At 38.9% G+C, this 17,934-nt stretch overlaps 2 protein-coding genes across 5 annotated transcripts in view; one reads left to right on the forward strand and one right to left on the reverse strand.

The window, feature by feature from the left end:
* slx4ip (SLX4 interacting protein) overlaps window positions 1-2,992 on the forward strand; it is a 43,258-nt gene extending 40,266 nt beyond the window's left edge. The window contains exons 7-9 of the mRNA XM_072670291.1: window positions 478-584; window positions 693-879; window positions 1,331-2,992. Of these exons, the coding sequence (XP_072526392.1) occupies window positions 478-584; window positions 693-879; window positions 1,331-1,852 (816 nt within the window). The 3' untranslated portion in view covers window positions 1,853-2,992. The remainder of the gene's footprint in view (window positions 1-477; window positions 585-692; window positions 880-1,330) is intronic.
* A 724-nt stretch (window positions 2,993-3,716) lies between these two features.
* Window positions 3,717-17,934, reverse strand: part of jag1b (jagged canonical Notch ligand 1b) — a 46,300-nt gene continuing 32,082 nt past the window's right edge. For 3 of the 4 annotated variants that reach the window (XM_072669569.1, XM_072669568.1, XM_072669571.1), the window contains 15 exons: window positions 17,219-17,392; window positions 16,183-16,333; window positions 14,935-15,099; window positions 14,424-14,537; window positions 14,211-14,324; window positions 13,793-13,906; window positions 13,121-13,237; window positions 11,818-11,845; window positions 11,289-11,374; window positions 10,635-10,748; window positions 10,229-10,341; window positions 8,746-8,982; window positions 8,066-8,197; window positions 7,816-7,969; window positions 3,717-6,991 (listed from right to left, as the gene is read on the reverse strand). In XM_072669569.1, the coding sequence (XP_072525670.1) occupies window positions 6,537-6,991; window positions 7,816-7,969; window positions 8,066-8,197; window positions 8,746-8,982; window positions 10,229-10,341; window positions 10,635-10,748; window positions 11,289-11,374; window positions 11,818-11,845; window positions 13,121-13,237; window positions 13,793-13,906; window positions 14,211-14,324; window positions 14,424-14,537; window positions 14,935-15,099; window positions 16,183-16,333; window positions 17,219-17,392 (2,268 nt within the window). In that variant the 3' untranslated portion in view covers window positions 3,717-6,536. The remainder of the gene's footprint in view (window positions 6,992-7,815; window positions 7,970-8,065; window positions 8,198-8,745; window positions 8,983-10,228; window positions 10,342-10,634; window positions 10,749-11,288; window positions 11,375-11,817; window positions 11,846-13,120; window positions 13,238-13,792; window positions 13,907-14,210; window positions 14,325-14,423; window positions 14,538-14,934; window positions 15,100-16,182; window positions 16,334-17,218; window positions 17,393-17,934) is intronic. The other variant, XM_072669570.1, reaches the window with a different exon arrangement.

Genomic DNA, 17,934 nt, shown 5'->3' on the forward strand with positions numbered 1-17,934 from the left:
TGAATTTAGCTGTTAATGATTAAGATCGTGTTGGTTAAAATTGTGTCATTTCACATGATCACATGAAATCATTTCTGCATTTTGTTTGGCTCTTTTATGAAACATGTCTTACAGTTTTCTATTCACTGCTGCAGAGCTTAAAAACAAGTTCCAAGTGAGTTGTTGGGGATTTGCAGGGGCTGTACATCATGAACTGCATATGGAATTTAGTTTCATGTAAGTTTCGAGAAACCTAAGTTGCATTAAAGTTTCTCCATATCAAGCCAGCCTGTTTTACTCTCCCCCTCGTTCCCTCCTCCCACTCACAATCCTCTCCTTCTCATACCATGTACTGTTTAGATTCTCCCCATGTCGACCATAGGGATTGTGTTTCAGGTGCTGTAGTAGTGACAGAGTTTTGCCATTGAGCTAACCATTTCCATAGGAAGCCAGTGATAATATTTTTTCTTCTTTTTATCACTGTTTGTCTTTTTCAAGACGGAGCAGAGTGGACAAAGCAGGTCGGGATATTTTTCCAGCCCCAGAGAAACCCTAGATCCATTAAACAGCTCCACAATAACAAAGCGGGCCACCCTTCAAAAGATGTGAGCACCATTCTGATGCAACTCTTTCCAGCATGGGATGCCGATTATACAGTTTGTCTAAATGATGCCAGAATATTTCACTAAACATGGAAGTGTGCTTTCTTATAGAGCCAGGCAAGTTGACGCCTATCCTCCAGCAGAACCTGAACATGCCATTAACAACCAGGACCAGAACCAGGGGGGCACGCTAACACAGCCATCGATTGATGGAGTACACGTGGCGCTGGTTCAGGAAGCAACTGCTCAGAATGAATTAAAGGATATGTCAATGCAGAGAGATTATGCGGCAAATAAGGTAAGTGCTACAGTGATACTAAGAAGTGACAAGTTACAGCATCTTGGCAAGTGACAGCATCTTGAATTTAGGCAATATATGTAACATTTCTTATGAGATTAAGAGAATATTGTAATACTGTTTTTGCAAAATTGGTATTAATATACCTTTTGCGTCCCCTCCCCCCTTGCAGCTATAGCAGCAGAAGTGACTATTATGCTCTGCGGCTTACCCTGCTCTGTAACTTAACATGGTCTGCCACTTTATGGCGAATTACTGTGGTTCCTAAATGCCTCCAAAGTACAAAAAAGTACTAGCAGTATGGCAACTAGATTGTGTAGTTACTGAGAATGTTTAACATAACTATCTTACAAGCTGATAAGCGTTTCAGCATTACAGGCCTTAAAGTATGGATGGTATTTGTGTTTGTTTTGTCTGCATTTAAAATGCTTTTACTGTGTGTTTTTCTTAGGTAATAAGTACTGATAATCATACTGAGAAGATCGACCACGACTGCCAAGTTGAATATTTCCCAGAGCAAAATGACGGAGACCATGCTTCTGAATCTGTCTTACAAAATCAGGAGACAACTCGCAGGAGAAGACGCAACCCAAGCAGCCCCAGCCATCAAAAGGCCAAAAGAGTGTGTCTTCGCGAGCCTTTCATTGCCACTGGAACGCACAGTGGCTCCACCATGGCTTCCTCGCGGAGCTCCACTCTGGGCCCCTTTCCCAATCACCCTAGTACTGTTGCGCAAGCTCCTTCCGAGCGCATGTTGGAAGAGGTGCTGCTTACACATGGAAAACAGGCCTTGCACCTCCCCCTCAGCAACAGCCCCGCCAAACACACTAACCAAAGCAGACTGGCCGCAAGTCTGAGAGGCCTATCTGTCAAGGCTGTATCCTCCAGCTCCTGTATTAGTTCCAGATTGGCCGCCGAGGAGAAGCGGAGTGTGCCCAGAATATCCCGATTACGCCGACTCAAGAAATCCTGAGTGGGACCAGCATAAAACGGGAGAGGACCCCTGACGCCACTGAGATAGATGTTTCTGTAGGCACTCCTATGTCTAATGCTGTCTGTCAGCAGAGGTCTTTTATACACGTTTGCTTTTGTACAATATTTAGAAATGGGATGAAACTGATAGATGTCCCAGATGTAAGATATCCATTTCAGTACATATGAAAAAAAATAATGGCCGATTTTGTTGTATATGTGTAACTACCAATACTATATTCCATATATATTATGTACCTATGTTTAATGATAAACTTAAACCAAAAATTGACCCTAACCATCAACCATTTTTTTACCTAAAACATGCAGTTACAGTGTTGGTAGTCACAGGTTTTTCCACTGATTTTCCCACAAAGTAAGGCCATGTTTTTATTGTAAAAACATGAAAACAAACACGGAATATGCACAGAATACATGTACTCCCTTTCTTTTAAACATGAATCTTTGTAGACAGAAACCCACCACCCTTGCGTTAATGTCAAAAAACGCAGACGCACACATAAACCACACACAGACACACAGTTGTTCAACTCAACTGTAAGAGATTACTGACGTCTGAGCTAAAGCCCTCAAAACACTGGAAAACGTTCCACTGTGACAGCTTCATCCTATGAGAATAAAATGCTTAAAAGGGAGCCGCACAAACAAATAATAGCGCTCTAAACAAAAACACGCATTATGTGTTTAGATTGAGTTTTCTGCTGAAGATCTGAACTTCAGACATGTAGGAGCCACCAAGAACACCATGGCTTCCAGCCCAAATCTCTGGCTCCATTCGTCTGAAGTATCAAATCTTCCAGCTTTAGCTGAGCACATGATTGATTTCTACACTCTCTCACATACATGCTGTATGTGATCTGGGTTTTTCACTTTCTGAGTCAGCTGTCATCTCTCTGTGGTTATAATTTGTAAATCTGTTATTACTTTTTATTACAGCCAAAGTGTCTCGCAAAAGGAAAGAAAGCAGAATAGCTCATCTCACTGTTAAAGGTTGTGCTGTGTGGTATGTACATTCATCTACCATAGCATTCAGCGTGCTAAATATTGTGGATTTCTAAAAAAGGACTGCAGATATACAGTTGCAGTCAAAGTGCTCAGAGTTTGTGTTGTGTGTGAGCAAATAAACAACCTTTAAGAATTCACTGTTGCATAATTTTGTTGAACATTAACATGAGATCACAGATCAATGGGCTTTTCAAATCTTTCTGGAATTTTTCACCTAGAAGCAAAAAAAGTAGACTTTCAGTGTTTGTATCCCAATTTACTGTGTAGCACTGTAAGATTTCCATTGTCATGTACTATTGTCAAGTATTAAAGTATTAGAAGTGTGAGACTAATAGGTTGACAGCAGGCCTCTAGAATTGTGCAGTTTTTTACATTTTATACACCAGGTTTCTCCTCACCGAGTATTTAAAATCTAGTTTTTTTTCCCCCTTGATTCCAACCTTCACAGTTCTACATCATTCTACATCATACATGCTTGTACAGCATTTAGCAAACACTCTTATTCAGACTTTTATTCGTGAATTACAGAAATATTCATCCTTAAAAGCTCATTCAGCTCTTAGCAAGAAACTTTTGTTGCATGATCTTATACATTTATGAGGTGGTTCCTTAACTTTAAAGGTTGTTGCACCTCTCATTTACAGAAGGGGTTTGTTCCTTTAGGAAGCATCAGTTAAATGGTTCTTTTGGGAACCACAGTTTTATAACATCACTTCAGAGTACTGGAGTATCAGTACAAGAGTACAGAGTAACTGTGTCTACAGTCTTCACCTAACCCGCGCAAGCAGAAAATGTTTCTGCTATGTGGCACAAAAAGACCAGATCCAATCCAAAAAAGATTTAATTATTTCCATACAAAATATTTAATAAATATGACTTTCAAAACATTTGCCAGGAACAATCTCAAATAGGAAAAAAAGCTTTGTACAAGTAGGTCAATATGGACACTGAATGTCACCATGATCTCACTGAATTAACAAATAAGAAGTATGTTGGGTTTGTCCTTTTAGAGAGCCTCAATAAAATAATCAGAAGTATTAAACAAAATGTGCACAGCAACAAGAAATTGACATCTAAAGAGCAAGGCAGTCATCTACAACAGAAACCCAAACTTGCTCCAAGAGAGCTACCATCATTTGGCCTTAACATACACAGATCCATCTAATCAAAGTCTACTCAATATTAAAAGTTGAACCACTTTGTTTCAGAGGACAGGAAAGGATGGGGTTAAAGGTATAAACGCAGGTTTTGGGACATCATTGTCACAGACCTGTACTCATAAGATACAGTCTATAGGTTATCATTCACATTCGTCATAATGATCTGAGCCCATTTGTCAGTGCCAGGAACTATTATAAACTCCTATTGGAACTTTTGTCTGGAAACAAAGCATATGAATGCACATGCCTAACATATAAGGCTCTGTTCAGAATTATTCACTTATCCCTCTGGCTTTTAGGTCAGCATAATAGGTCAGATAGGGCTGTAAATTCTAAATTCTTCAGAGTTCGGTCTTAAAAATAAAGGTCTAAAGCTTTCATTGCTGAAGAACTTTAAATTACACTTCCATTTAATTTTTGTTTTTAATGCACATTTTATGCATGAAATTTGCATAAAAGGTAGAAATAAAACCCTTTCTTGACATAAATCTTGGCAGCTTTATTTTTGTGTAGCATGGTTGGGTACTCCGATCAACAGTGTTCCCACTGCCCCCCTACTGTTCAAGTATTCACAGCCTAGCTTATGATGTCATGCAACTATGAAGCAAAAGGATTTATATAAACAATTATTTTATGACATTCTCCAATTTCAGTATGAAAAATCCCAAGTAAAAATAGTTTTGTTCCCTTACAGTTTTCATGTTTGTGACAATCAGCGTGTTTGCCACCAAGGTTTGTAATGAAACAAAAGCAGCCATTTTTTCCTGTTCCCTCACCTGCCTTACGTAGTTACAAATACATCCTGGCAAAATAGATAAACTTTGTCTGACAATGCACAAAGAAAAGCAAACTTTCAGGCACACAAATGCCCATCCTATTATTCAAAATAGACTGTTCTTTTTTCTTTTTAAAATTTGGCATCTATAACAAATTTGTTGTGAAATAAGGAAGCCATAAAATTACAAAGCCATCAAAACCTTCAAAACTAGACAGTATATATAAATAAAAGGAATGATATTTTAAGGCTCTCGATTATTAAGTTAATAAATCAAATATACACAGTGATTAATTAAAAACAAATGTACATATCTACACAACACTTCTAAATGAACAATTCTTCATATTGGCAGCAGTTGTGAATAGACCCTTGCCTGGGGCCAGACTGTGCCAATGTCTTGTCTCCTGCCTTACAGTCAAGTGCTGCTTATGTTCAGCCAGGTATTGGCCATGGTCACATCTATTGTTGCTAATAATATCCAGTATATGAACATTCATTATGTCCTTGTGTAATGGGGCAGCGGTTAATTCCACCCTGTACAAGCATAAGTGTGTGGTGCGTAACTGGCTGTTGCATTTGTGGTATTTACTGTACAATCATTGAGTGCCACAACAGCGAGTATGTAAACTAAATGACCTCCTGGGCAGATACTGTCGATCTTTGGTATTTCATCTGATTTACTGACAATGTCCATAATAAACCATCAATGAGTAGGACTTCTCAGTTCTACACAACCCTATTACACTTGCAATATGGCACCCTGGCAGTTTCAAATAGTTAACTGCAGACCTGAGTGGATTTTGCAGTTTTGAGTCTAGTTTTAAAAGTAGTATTTCTAATAGACTTAAATACAGTCCAGTGGGGCAATTAGTTCAATCTGAACTAAATTGCATCATAAATCTTAAAAACTTTTATTAAAAACTGAAACCCTACTGAGGAATGGTACGATGACAAAGTCACTGATGAGACTACTATGCATGGTTAGAAATGATGGCAACAATTATTTTAATAAGGTCTAGGTTAAAAATAGTGAACCTATCTTTTAAGGCAGGTCTCTGAAGTACATTCTGCACCCAGGCAAGAAAAACTCATTCTGCACCAAGAAAAGAAAAATAATAAATAGGTTTTTTTGTTTTTCCTTTGTCTTTTTTTTGTCCTTTGTCACATTAACATTTCTGACAGTTGCTGTGGTAAGAAGCTGCAAAGGCACTTTTACTACATAATATGGTAAAATCTAACCAATGAGAGCCCCCAGCAGATGGAAAAACTACTTGAGCAGTGAGTGTTGTCATAATAATAATAATAATAATAATAATAATGATTGTAAAAAAAAACACTTAAGACTATCTGAACATTACAACAAAACTGTACAAAGACTCAAAGATACTCAAACGTATCCACAAAAATAGACACTGGAAATCTATGCTGTGCTAATAATGTCTTTTTTTTTTAAAGAGGGAAAACACTCGCACATTCGTTTTTGCATGGATGTGAAATACAGCACTTTGGTTTTTCCAGGCAACCACAACAACTGTCAGTTGCCAGTGTAAGCCAGCTTGTCAAAACTTAAATTAACACAGGGACTCTGCGAATAAGAAACCTTAAGAGTCAGGAGTATGACAACAGTTTTAAGTGATACAGCCTCCCCAAGCTTCTGTGTGATCAGTACATGGGTGAAGAGGAGGAGGAGCAGTTTGGTCACATGGCAGCACAGTTGTCTGCTATACAATGTATTCCATCCTGTTTAAACTGTGCGCCGTCTCCAAGTTTCTGTTGTCCTGTTTGTTAGTCCAGTTGGGACTTTTGGTAGGTGTTCGCTCCTCCTTCTCCACTAGCGTGTAGGCTGGTTGCTTGGTGAATCGTGCTTTTTGCAGGTGCTTTTCCACCTCCTCTTCCTCCACCTCTGTAATGTGTGTCCTAATTTTAGCAATGATGGAGTTCTTCCCCTCGTAGTCTTTTGCGACCATGCTGTGGGCCGCATGCTTTTCGATTGGGTTCTTAATCTGGTTGAGCTGCTCCCGTACATTGTTGGTGGTGTTGTCCTCAGTGGCCAAAGCTGCTGTGTTGCCATGGGCATTCAGTTTTCGTCGGCGACGGATGCACCAGAGGCAGGATGTCGCCAGAGCAAGGATCCAGAGAACGATAAAGATGGAACTGAGTAGAGGAACCAGATAGTCTAGAGGAAGAAGACAGAGATTAAGTTAAAAATCCCCCTGAACAGTCTCTTAATACAAAAAGTCCAAAAATGTTTTTTTGGCCAATGCCATTGATAAGCCAAATTTTAGGGGTTGTTCCTGGAATATTTACATTATGTGAAGATTCTTTTCACTTTAAAAATTTGCAAAAAATGGTCCTCTAAAAAAGTGCATATCAAATGGGTCCTCTGGGATCCAGATATGGATGCATATATATATATATATATATATATATATATATAATAGCTTATTTTGCTTATTTTCACTTATTCTCAACTGCATATTACACTGGCAGGAATCAAATCCCAAAAAAGCAGGAGGACATGCCATTTGGCACAGGCTGAAGCGATGCAACACTGCATTTTGATAAATGGCATGCATAAAGAGGACCCTGATGTCAAATTGATGCTCTGTCCAGCTGGCAAAGCTGAGGTAATGTTCCACGGCATGGTTGACCAAAAACTCCTTAGAGCTTCTGGGACCAAGTTGGCCTCAACTGTGGAAACACCTTTAAGCCATCAGTTTATGTTGTATACAGAATTACTCTCAAGGACAGTTAATGCCTCTAGACATTGTAAGGGTTTTTGATTCCATATAATAATTTAAACAATTGTAAGATGTGCAGCGGTTCCTCTTCTTGGAGATATTGTATAGCATTATCTCATTATAACAAAAACGATATAACGGCAATCATGGCCGAATGACATTTTTTTGTTACTTAGCCTCTGTAGCTCATCAAATATACAAAACAAAGTGTTTGGCAAATCCTAATGCACAGTTCAGAAATCAACCCAAAGGTTCTTACCTGTTTTGCTGGGGTTTTGCCTCTGCTGCAATCGCACTCCAGTTACAGCAGTGATGATAGAATTGTTGCCAGCACGCTTGCTAACCAGGTCAATAATCCGATCTGTGATCTCTTTAATGGGGCTCTTGTCCAACTGTTCAGGCTCTTCTGTCGACTACAAAGAATTTGAAAAGTAGAGAAGTACTTTATGTAATGACTGGGCTCTTGCATTATCCTTAGCTTTAAAAAAAATGAAAATGTGTGTACTCACTATGCTGACATGAATATCATTGCTTGCAGAGAAGGAGGGGTCACATGTGATGGAAACAGCATACTCTGAAGAAAGGTTCTTTACTACATAGGCATGCCTCAGCTCATTACAAACAAGTTCTATGCTGAGGCCCTGCTGACACAGGGAGAAGCTATTAGGATCATGCAGAAATAATAATTAAAAGCAATGTCATTGTTTTCAAAGTGAAAAGGAAATGCCTGATTTGCTGTCTGAAGCTAGAAAGGTTAGAGAATTGGCCCTTCACGATGTTAGAGAAAGAGTACATAGTGAAGAATCAAAAGAAATGGGGTCAATGGGGGCTGGAGACCAGAACAAATTGCTGACTTCCCTGCTGTAACAAGCATACTAAATCTGTCACTTAACCATTGAGTTGAATCAGGTGTCCTTGAGCAGGACAAGCTAAAAACTGTGCATGAATCTGGCTCTCCAGGACCGGAATAGGTCATAAAATAGGCATCCTCCTATTACTAATAAATTATTGACTAAAAGTAACTGCATTACCACACAAGACTGTGGTTGTGCTCAGGTATACTGGTATAATATTAATATTAATAATAATATAAAATGTATGCATTATAGGAAAAAGACGGTTAACAATAAATGAAAACCAATAAAGAAGCAAGGAAAAAGTCAATCTCTACTTGGAAAGGATGACTCACATGAGGCATGATCTCTTTACTAAAGGTGAATGTGATGTTGGCACAGCTGTTGTCCTGGTAAGGGAAGCTGTGGTGGCATTTGGAGTTTGGCGGAGGAGGTGCAGAGGGCCAACACTCTCCCAGGCCATGGCAGGGCTTCACAAAACAATGCTCCTCTTTGATGGGGATACAAGACTGGCCCAACTGGCATCCGCCACGACCTTTACCAATCCGACAAGACTTTGGTCCACACCACATCTAAAGAAAAACAGTCCAACTTAGCATTTCACATTATGCATTCAACATGGCAAAACCTGACATGCACACAACAAGTGAGACATCTAGGGCAAAAACATAGAAAGACTATTAGTCACACAGACTTGCTAGTTAGCTAAGTTAGCTAAGTTAGCTAACAGGCATACAGTTGCAATCGAAATTATAAAAAAAAAATCCAAACTTTCAGCTGTTTCAACCAATCAAAAAAGAACAATTAAAATAGCTCCAAATGGTTACTCCTCAATTAACACAAAATTGCACTTTTAATGGCTGCAGTCTCAGAATGATTTAACCCCCTGAATAGAATCCCTCATAAGAGTACATATTTGTAAGGTGGAAAATCAAGGGCTTTATTAGTTGAATCAGGTGTGCTTGTAATAAAATACTTCAAATATCTGGGCTGGTTTGGTGATTGTGATGTATGATTACATGTTAAAAATAGGGCATATTTTTGCCAAAAAAAAATAAATTGGTGAAAAATGGTACAAAGCACTGAACACTGGCTAGATGTGGCAGAAAATGGAAACTATCTACTGCCAACAGATACCTAGAGAGGCAGGTGGCCAAAAACCCTTTAGTGACTGCAACAGTTCTGCAGCAGGATTTGGGGGCAGCAGGCACTGGGATTTCATGCCTGGACACCTACCAAAGTACCAAAGTCTTCTTCAATCTGCCCAAAACCATATGAATAAGCCAAAGACGTTTTGTGATTATGTTCTTTGGCGCGATATAACAAAACTGGAACTGGAAATCTGGCAGTGGAAACCTGCAGTATGTGCAGGGCACGATGAATACAATCATGTATTAGGAAATCCAAGGACAAAATGTCATGCCTTCTGTGTGGAAGATAAAGCTTGGGTGTTATTGGGACTTTCAACAGGATAATTATCCCAAGCATCCACCAAGGCTTGGTTTCAGAAAAAGTCTTGGAAGATTATCGTCATGGTCGCCTGATTTGAAACCTATAGAAAATCTCTGGTGTGATCTGAAGAAGGCGGTTGCAGCACACAAACTGTTTTTAATGCTCTCCTTTTTTGTCCGTTTATGCACCCCTTTAAATTTAGATGTATTGCATATCCACTGTGAAAGCACCCCGTTTACAATGTTGCTGTGTTACAATGTTCTGTACAAAGCTTGAGACTAGTTACTGTTGCTAAGCTTTAAGTGGACATTTGATTGTGAGAGGTTTAGCGTATCATCACTCTGATGGAAGGTTAATTACACATACTCTGGTGCAGTGGACCTTTCCATGGTGACACTGACAGGTGTTGCAATCCTCCTCCCATTTTGTGCCATCAGCGGTAACTTGACCTCCTTCAGAAATGCAGGGCGTCCCTGTGACTGAGTGACAGACAAAGATGAAGGTCAAATAACCTTTTCATGAGTTCTTACAGAGGATTTGGACTTCCTTATGGATTAAGCTGTTACTTTGTCCTTCCTGCCATAAGACGCTTGGGAGGCGTCAGAGCAAGTGATCTGGTATTTAGGAGCTCAGATTAGGACCTAGAGCAGTCAACTAATGGCCTTGGGCTTTTCAGCTACCTGGCTAAAGAGTTTCTTATTACTCTGGTGTTTAAGCTTAAGTGGATTACAGGGTAACAGAGGGGGTGTGTGTAAGATGATATTACACTCACTTTCTTGACACTGAGGCCCAGTCAGTCCAGGTGGACAAAGGCAGCAATAGCCGTTGATCTCATCCACGCATGTAGCACCAAAGGCACAGGGTGAGGACTGGCACTCGTTAATATCTGAGGGAAAAATAAATCCCCTTTCTTTACTTTTCTCTACAGTTTCCTGGTGTTCTTACAAGTACCCACAAGAAACAAGATTAGAGAGTAATTAAGTTCTAAAAATGGGAAGAAAAAAAAGATCTGAAATCAGTCAATGTTTAATAGCCTTGATCTAACACACAGCCATGCTCAGCTGATAGTAATTTCATTAATGTGGACTATATTTACAGATATGCCTGCATCAAACAGCAAAGCCTGAGGTATGCCGCATAATAAGGAGCTAAGTGGCCAGATAAAAGCTTCTAAAAGGGACAAATGAACTCTAATCAGTGCTGAGCACCAACGCTAAATGGCTTTTGGATGCTGTAAGGCTTTTCGCTCTAGGAGTTATGAACCCAGTATACGAGGACGGTGCTGGCTGGGTGTTTGGCACTCTGCCAGTGTGTCTGTCTAATTGGCTGGCTAGACTAACGTTTATGTCTCAGCTCTGAATTTTAATGGACAGAATCTGGGCCGGGACATCTGAAGGACCTCATCACTCATAAGGATCAAACTTACTTATGCGACAGTCGGGACCAGCAAAGCCTGGGGCACATTCACATCGATACCAGTTGTCGCCATCCACACAAGTCCCACTGTTGTAGCTGTAGAGAGAAAGAAACAAAGAAAGAGAGGAAGAAAGATCAACATGATGCCAAAACCTCCCCCTCATACATTACAATTCAGAGACATTTAAACAAAGTTTTTACCAATACATGCATGAGTCATTCTAAAGTTGAATTTGATACTTTACAGTGGAATTCCCCCTCAAGACGCAATGCCCAAAGCGCAATAAGATATTTTTCTTTCAGATTTTTTTCCACCCGTATGTTGAACTGAACTCAAATGATCCCTCAATCAGTCGAAGCGGAAAGTCAAGCAGGGTGCACGATACACAGCACTGAGCACACCTTTGGAATGACAGCAAGAAAAAGGGCGTGCCCATTTCCCAGCACACTGCCTGCAGAGTGTGAGAAAGTTCTGCACAGCTGTACAGGCTTGTTTACAGGAGTGGGCTGTGTGCACAAAACGATTTGCCTGGACTTACCATGGGTGTGGGCTGCAGTCGTTGGTATCTGAAAGAGAAAGACAGAGAATGAGATTTCTTTTCATGTGTGGTAGTGCAAGAGGGATTACAGCAGAGAACAAGTCAAAGCTTGTATGTGTTTGCATAGGGGTTGTTATTAACGAATTTCCTTTGCATCTTAAATGACTATGGCCTGACCAATAAATCAGGTTGATGTTGGGGTTTATCTGTACTGGAGGAAAGCAGTTGGTGTGGTGTTTTTTTTCTTCGTATTAAACAAACACCTCTGAGAACACTGTTTCCCCAGTATTTTCACTGTATGTTACAGTTAAACAGCTAAACACAGATTCCCTCTTAGTTAAACAGTCCAAGAGTAAAGCGGAGTGAAAGAGGAGACAGAGAAATAAGTATACCTATGCCCCTATCCCACCAACTGCAATCTGATCACATGACTTTTTTGGGATTTAACTCTAAAATATGCATACAAAAACATATTTGACAAAGTTAACAACTTACACATACCAATCAGAAAAGTTATCTTTAACTGAAACTATCTGAATCTGTTTCGTTTATATTGTTAGATGTCAGTCGGGCCCTAAAAATGACAGCATTCGCCTGATTGGCCAGAGAGAAAGAAAACAGAGTCAAGCAAGAGAGAGAGAGAGAGAGAGAGGTGTAGAGGAAGACAGGAAGGGAATGTGCAAACAAAAGAAGCACAGCAACTGGGCTCAGGGTGGACATCTGTCTCCACTTTCCTCATTTAATTTTCTTTTTCTCCTTCATGGCCAGTGGACGTCTACAATGTTTAGCCAGAGAGAGAAAGAAAGAGGTAGGCACAGAAGAAGAATGGACAGAAACGAGCAAGTAAGCCAAAGCCTACATTGCCAAAAATGCTATCCTGGCAAACGAAAACTTAAATCTAGATAATATACTTAACATTTCACATTATGAGATTGGTGTAAGAGACACTCTTATACCAACATATCTCAACCTACACACTTTTATAATTATTTCAATAAAGTGTGATACGATTGTGTCAATGCAGGAAATTTCTTTCACTAAATAAAATTATTTAGGATTCCTAAAAAAGGACTGAAAAGAAGTTACAAAATTTAATACATTTAAAACACATGTTAATCCCATTTTGCAGTGTATACATAAAATACTTGCTTCTTTACTCACCAACTGAGTAGGGAACCCAGGGAAAATAAAGGAAATATTAAAGATAAAGATTAAATATAAGGCCACTTTTCTTAAATTGTTCAGGAAGTTTTTATCCTCAAAAGATCTGCTTTTGTTGTTTCTCCCAGGAAGCCATACTTACTCTGAGAACAGGTGGCTCCCTCCCAGCCTTCTTTACACACGCAGGTGAAAGAATCTGCACTGACTACACAGGTGCCTCCATTCTCGCAAGGGTTGGGCAGACAGCTGCTGTTCTTGGCTGTAGAGGAGCCAAAGAATAAGTGAAAGTCTGAAATCTCCACCTTCACAGATAAACACAGCTATAATCAGCAGCTAAACTCCACTGAAAGTTTATGCCCTACTTTAATGATGTGGTTGTAATAACTGCACATACCACAGCTGTTCTCCAAAGCAACTATTGTAAACATGTACATTATTTAGATAAACTCATATCAGTCTGGACAGAGATCTGAGCCTCTAATCTTATGTGTGTAGGACAAGCGACTTGAATAGATTTATCTGTGAAATGCTGACTAATATTTTGTTCGCCTCCATTGATTATATTCTTTTAAGTTACTTTGACGTTTCAAGTTCAAGGATTTGGAATGGAAAATATGGCAGTTTTGAAGAGTTTAGAGTTAGAGGTGGTGTTTTATTTAGTCTGTTGTGGTGGTTGTTGTCTAACTGTATTTTGTCTGACTGTGAGTGCTATTGAAGTATTGTTTACTGAAAGAATTCGAGGCTAATAGGTGGTTTACCATAATATGTACCATGGCATTTTGAACACCTTTATAAACCAATCAATGGAACTCACCTATGTTACAAGTGGCACCCTCCCAACCTGGTGAGCACCTGCATTTGAAGGTGTCCCCCTCATCATTACAGGTGCCACCATTGTTACAGGTGGCTTCATCGCACTGGCTCTCACCTGAAATAAGAAGTTCTTTATTTCAATATGTATCAATTATTTCCACGACTGTTCAATTTTCAGTACTCCAGCTTTCAGTCCTCTCAGTTTTTGAATGGGATAACATCACACTAATATTGTATATGGCTTATTCAGTCTTAATCTAGCCTTTAATTTAATTCAATGTATTTAATATATAAAGAGATATCCATGAGATCTTCAATTTCATTATTTGACTTGAGTCAAAACTGTGCTACTGTGACAACTCTATTCTTATTCGCTAGATCACACATAGCTAACAAGGGGGTCTATAGAATATTCTTACGGGAGTGGCAGGTCTTTCCCTTCCAGCCATTTCTGCATTCGCAGTAAAAGTCATTCACCAGGTCTTGACATGTTCCCTTATTTAAACATGGTTTTAAGCTGCAGTCATCTATGTCTGAAGCAAAGAAGAAAAAATCAGGAGGAAGAGTTCTGGTTATGTCCAGCTGCACAGGTATGGAAAAAACACAGAGGTTAATTGCAAGCGAAAACTTACTAATTTCACAGTGGGCTCCCTCCCAGCCATCGGCACAAATGCACTGATACATGTTCACTTTGTCAATGCATGTTCCACCATTTCTGCATGGATTACTCTCACAATCATTTATATCTAAAAAATAAAAAATGAAATGTTAGCTTCTAGCTTCTAGATCAACAATAACAAATTGTGCTTGGCTTATCAGTTTAAGTAGTAATTATTGTGATGTGCAGCTTTGCAGCTGTAAAAAGTTTGATTCACAAATTATCAGCTGTATTTATTGGTACTGTTAATGTTAATGTTATGTTAATGAAATGCATTTAATTGTATTGTTGTAATTGTTGCAATAACGATGATTTGTGACTTGTTATCAAAAAGTGTGCATACATGTAGATGTTTAAGTCACTTAAATGTAAACAACAACAAATTAATTTTTTTATTGGGATGGTAAATTCCCAAACATAGCCAAAGTAACTGTTTGAAGCTGATGCAGAACTGCTGAACAGTGTAGAGAAATATTTAGTCTTACTCTCATGGCAGTAAGTGCCTCTGAAGCCCTCCTGACACTCGCAAGAAAACTGGCCCCCAGCTTGACTCCTGCAGCTCCCATGGGGCCCACACACATTAGAGGAGATGTAGCGCATCCCCTCTGGTGTACTATTGGAGGCAACAGCTACAGTGCAGCTGTCAATCACTAGTGGACAGAAAGGATAAAACATCTTTTCAACATTCTTCATCTAGAACAGAATTAATTAAGTACAAACATAAGAAGAGGATTTCTGCTTTTTTCTATGGTAATCTGTAATTTATTTAACAACAGCATTTGTGTACTTGTCAAACCCATTGTAAGTAAGGAAATCTGTTTATTTAAAACACACTGCTAATAGAAGTTAATTGGCAAGTCCCCAAAGCTTTTACTGTAAGTGTGATTTGTGTAAATGTTTTTTTCTGAAAGCAAGGATACACAATATAATATTTCAAATGATAGACACATGAAATAATCAACAAATTAATTCATCATATTATAGAATGATAATAACATAAAAATGAAATATATTTAATTTAATTTAATTTATTTAGGGTGCTTTCACCTGCCAGGATAACTTCTATTATAAGTGTGTGAAGTACAAGTAAAACCCCTGATACAGTCTGTAATGGACTTTACAACACAGATGCTGCAGATAGAGAACATGTTGGAACATTCTTTTAATTTACTTTGACTATGAAATCATGGTAATCCTAAACTGTCTCTTTTAAAAAGAGTTTGCGTGTGGCCACACAATATAAATGACTGGATGATTTACTGAGATATTTTCTTCTTTATTGTAATGCCAATCCTCTTTTTCCTGTCTGCTCCCATAGAAAAAGAAATGGATGATTGGCAATGTAATAAGCATCATTCCTTCACCTGGCTAAATTGAAGAAGTGGCATGATGGGCTTATCTAACTGTGGTTGGTCTGCCTCACACAGCCACAAAAACCTCCAGCACAGCAAAAAAAAAAAGACATAACCCATTAAGGCATTAGCCAAAAGAACACACACACAGCTGTAAAGACATTGCCAGACCTTCAAGAAGATTTTGGAACATATTTGTGTGCGTCTACAGGAGTTCCTGTGAAACAGCTCATAAGCTAAACACTATGACTCCTCCACCATCTTTTCACCCTCAGGAAGCAGCTTGAAAATGGCATGCACAAACAGATCACCTTACTTCGGGTTTATGAGGGTAAGAGGAGGTGTGCTGCTAAGATCATGCGGGTGGATGGAAAGCCTCACCTTGGCACGAAGTGGTGCGGCAATGATCCTTAAGGTGAGAGCAGTTTTTGCCCTCATAGTCATCTGGGCAGTTGCAGAAGTAATCAGACGCCAGGTTGAAACATAGTGCACCATTCCGACATGGGTTGGGCTGACAGTAATCAATATCAAGCTAAATCAGGGAGATTTTGAGAAGGAAGACAGAGTAAATGAGAGAAATAACGGCTTAATGATTAGGGGAAAGTGATATCCAGACATTTCTAGAGGATTACAAAACAGAAAAACCCACAGCATCCTCCCTACTGGCTCTGCCAGGAAACAGCACAGTTAAGTGCCCATAAGAATTAAAACAAGAAAGAGCAATATTTTAGAGAAAAGAAGGCCCAGTCTGTTTTTTTTCTTTCAGACTAGTGAATATTTGGTAGGTGTGGGATTTGTGAGACCTTTTTGTTTTAAAAAAGGTACCCTGTAAAAATGAATGTTCCTGAATAGTTCTTGCAAATACATACTGTTCTATGACAAACTGGTGTGCCTTCTTTATATGGTAGTTCTTTATTCAAAATAGGTCCTTTATAAACACATCTCAAAAAAATCTTCTTTAAAGAAACCTTCATTGAAAGGACCAAATGCACCAAAGGCAGTACTCCAAAGAACCATATTTTGGCACCTTTATTTTTAGACTGTAGAAAGAGGAAATCTAAAAAGTATTAACAAACAGATAGTGCCTCAGAAAGCACAGAACAGGACCTGCCCCACATGTGCAGATATTTTTGGCCTCTCATCCACATACAAATCCCACTAAAACTTAGAACAGAGCTATTGGGAAAGGCTTTTCATGTTGGAGTTGTTTCAAGATTTTCTGTACTGTATTTTCTGAAAACATGTTTCATGTGAATAAAACGTGTTATATCCTTCATTTTTTTATTTTCTTAATACTTTTAGACACAGTTTTGTTGTGTAACACATGCCCTCTCGAAAACTTTTTATTTTACACACAGATTTAAAACACAGAGTTATATCAGTCTTATCAAGGATAAAAAATGTCAAAATGTCTTACCTGACAGAGTTGACCAGAGAAGCCAGCAGGACAAAGACAGTGAAAGCCATTTACTTCATCCTCACATCGACCTCCATTACGGCAAGGGCTGCTTGCACACTCATCAATGTCCTTCTCGCAGTGCTCACCCAAAAATCCAGACGGGCAAACACAACGATAGCCGTTTACTAAATCCTGAGAGGGCACAGATGAGTCATAATGAAAAAAGAGGTACACAAACTGTGTGCTAATACAGTAACCCATTCTACATATAAAAGGAAGTTAAAAGAATGAGTCATGTTTTCAGGTATACACAAATGCAAAAAGTAAAAGAACAGAGAACCATTCAGTAGCTTAAGAGGTTTGAATGAAAGCAAGTTCATAAAAAAAAAACCTGAAGATGGAATGAGGCTGGTTGTGTACAGCACGATAATAATCCTAAACACATCTCAAATTCCACAACAGACTATGCCAAGAAGTGCTAGCTAAAGTTTTTTCAATGTTCCTTGCGGCCCGCTAACCTAAACATCATTGAAATTGTGGACAGACCTAGAATTAGAAGCATTTTGCAAGAAAAATAAAATACTGTAAGATTCTAAAAAGGTGTTTATAAGCTGTGGTTTTGAAGTACTGACTATACGGGGTGCCCAAAATTTTGCTTTGGGCCTTTTTTGTTATTTTAAAACTGTATAAGTGAGCCATGCTTACAATATGTGTGTTATATTTGTTTTTTCCCC

The sequence above is a fragment of the Salminus brasiliensis genome, chromosome 24 (assembly GCF_030463535.1).
Source record: "Salminus brasiliensis chromosome 24, fSalBra1.hap2, whole genome shotgun sequence".
Lineage (NCBI taxonomy): Eukaryota > Metazoa > Chordata > Actinopteri > Characiformes > Bryconidae > Salminus > Salminus brasiliensis.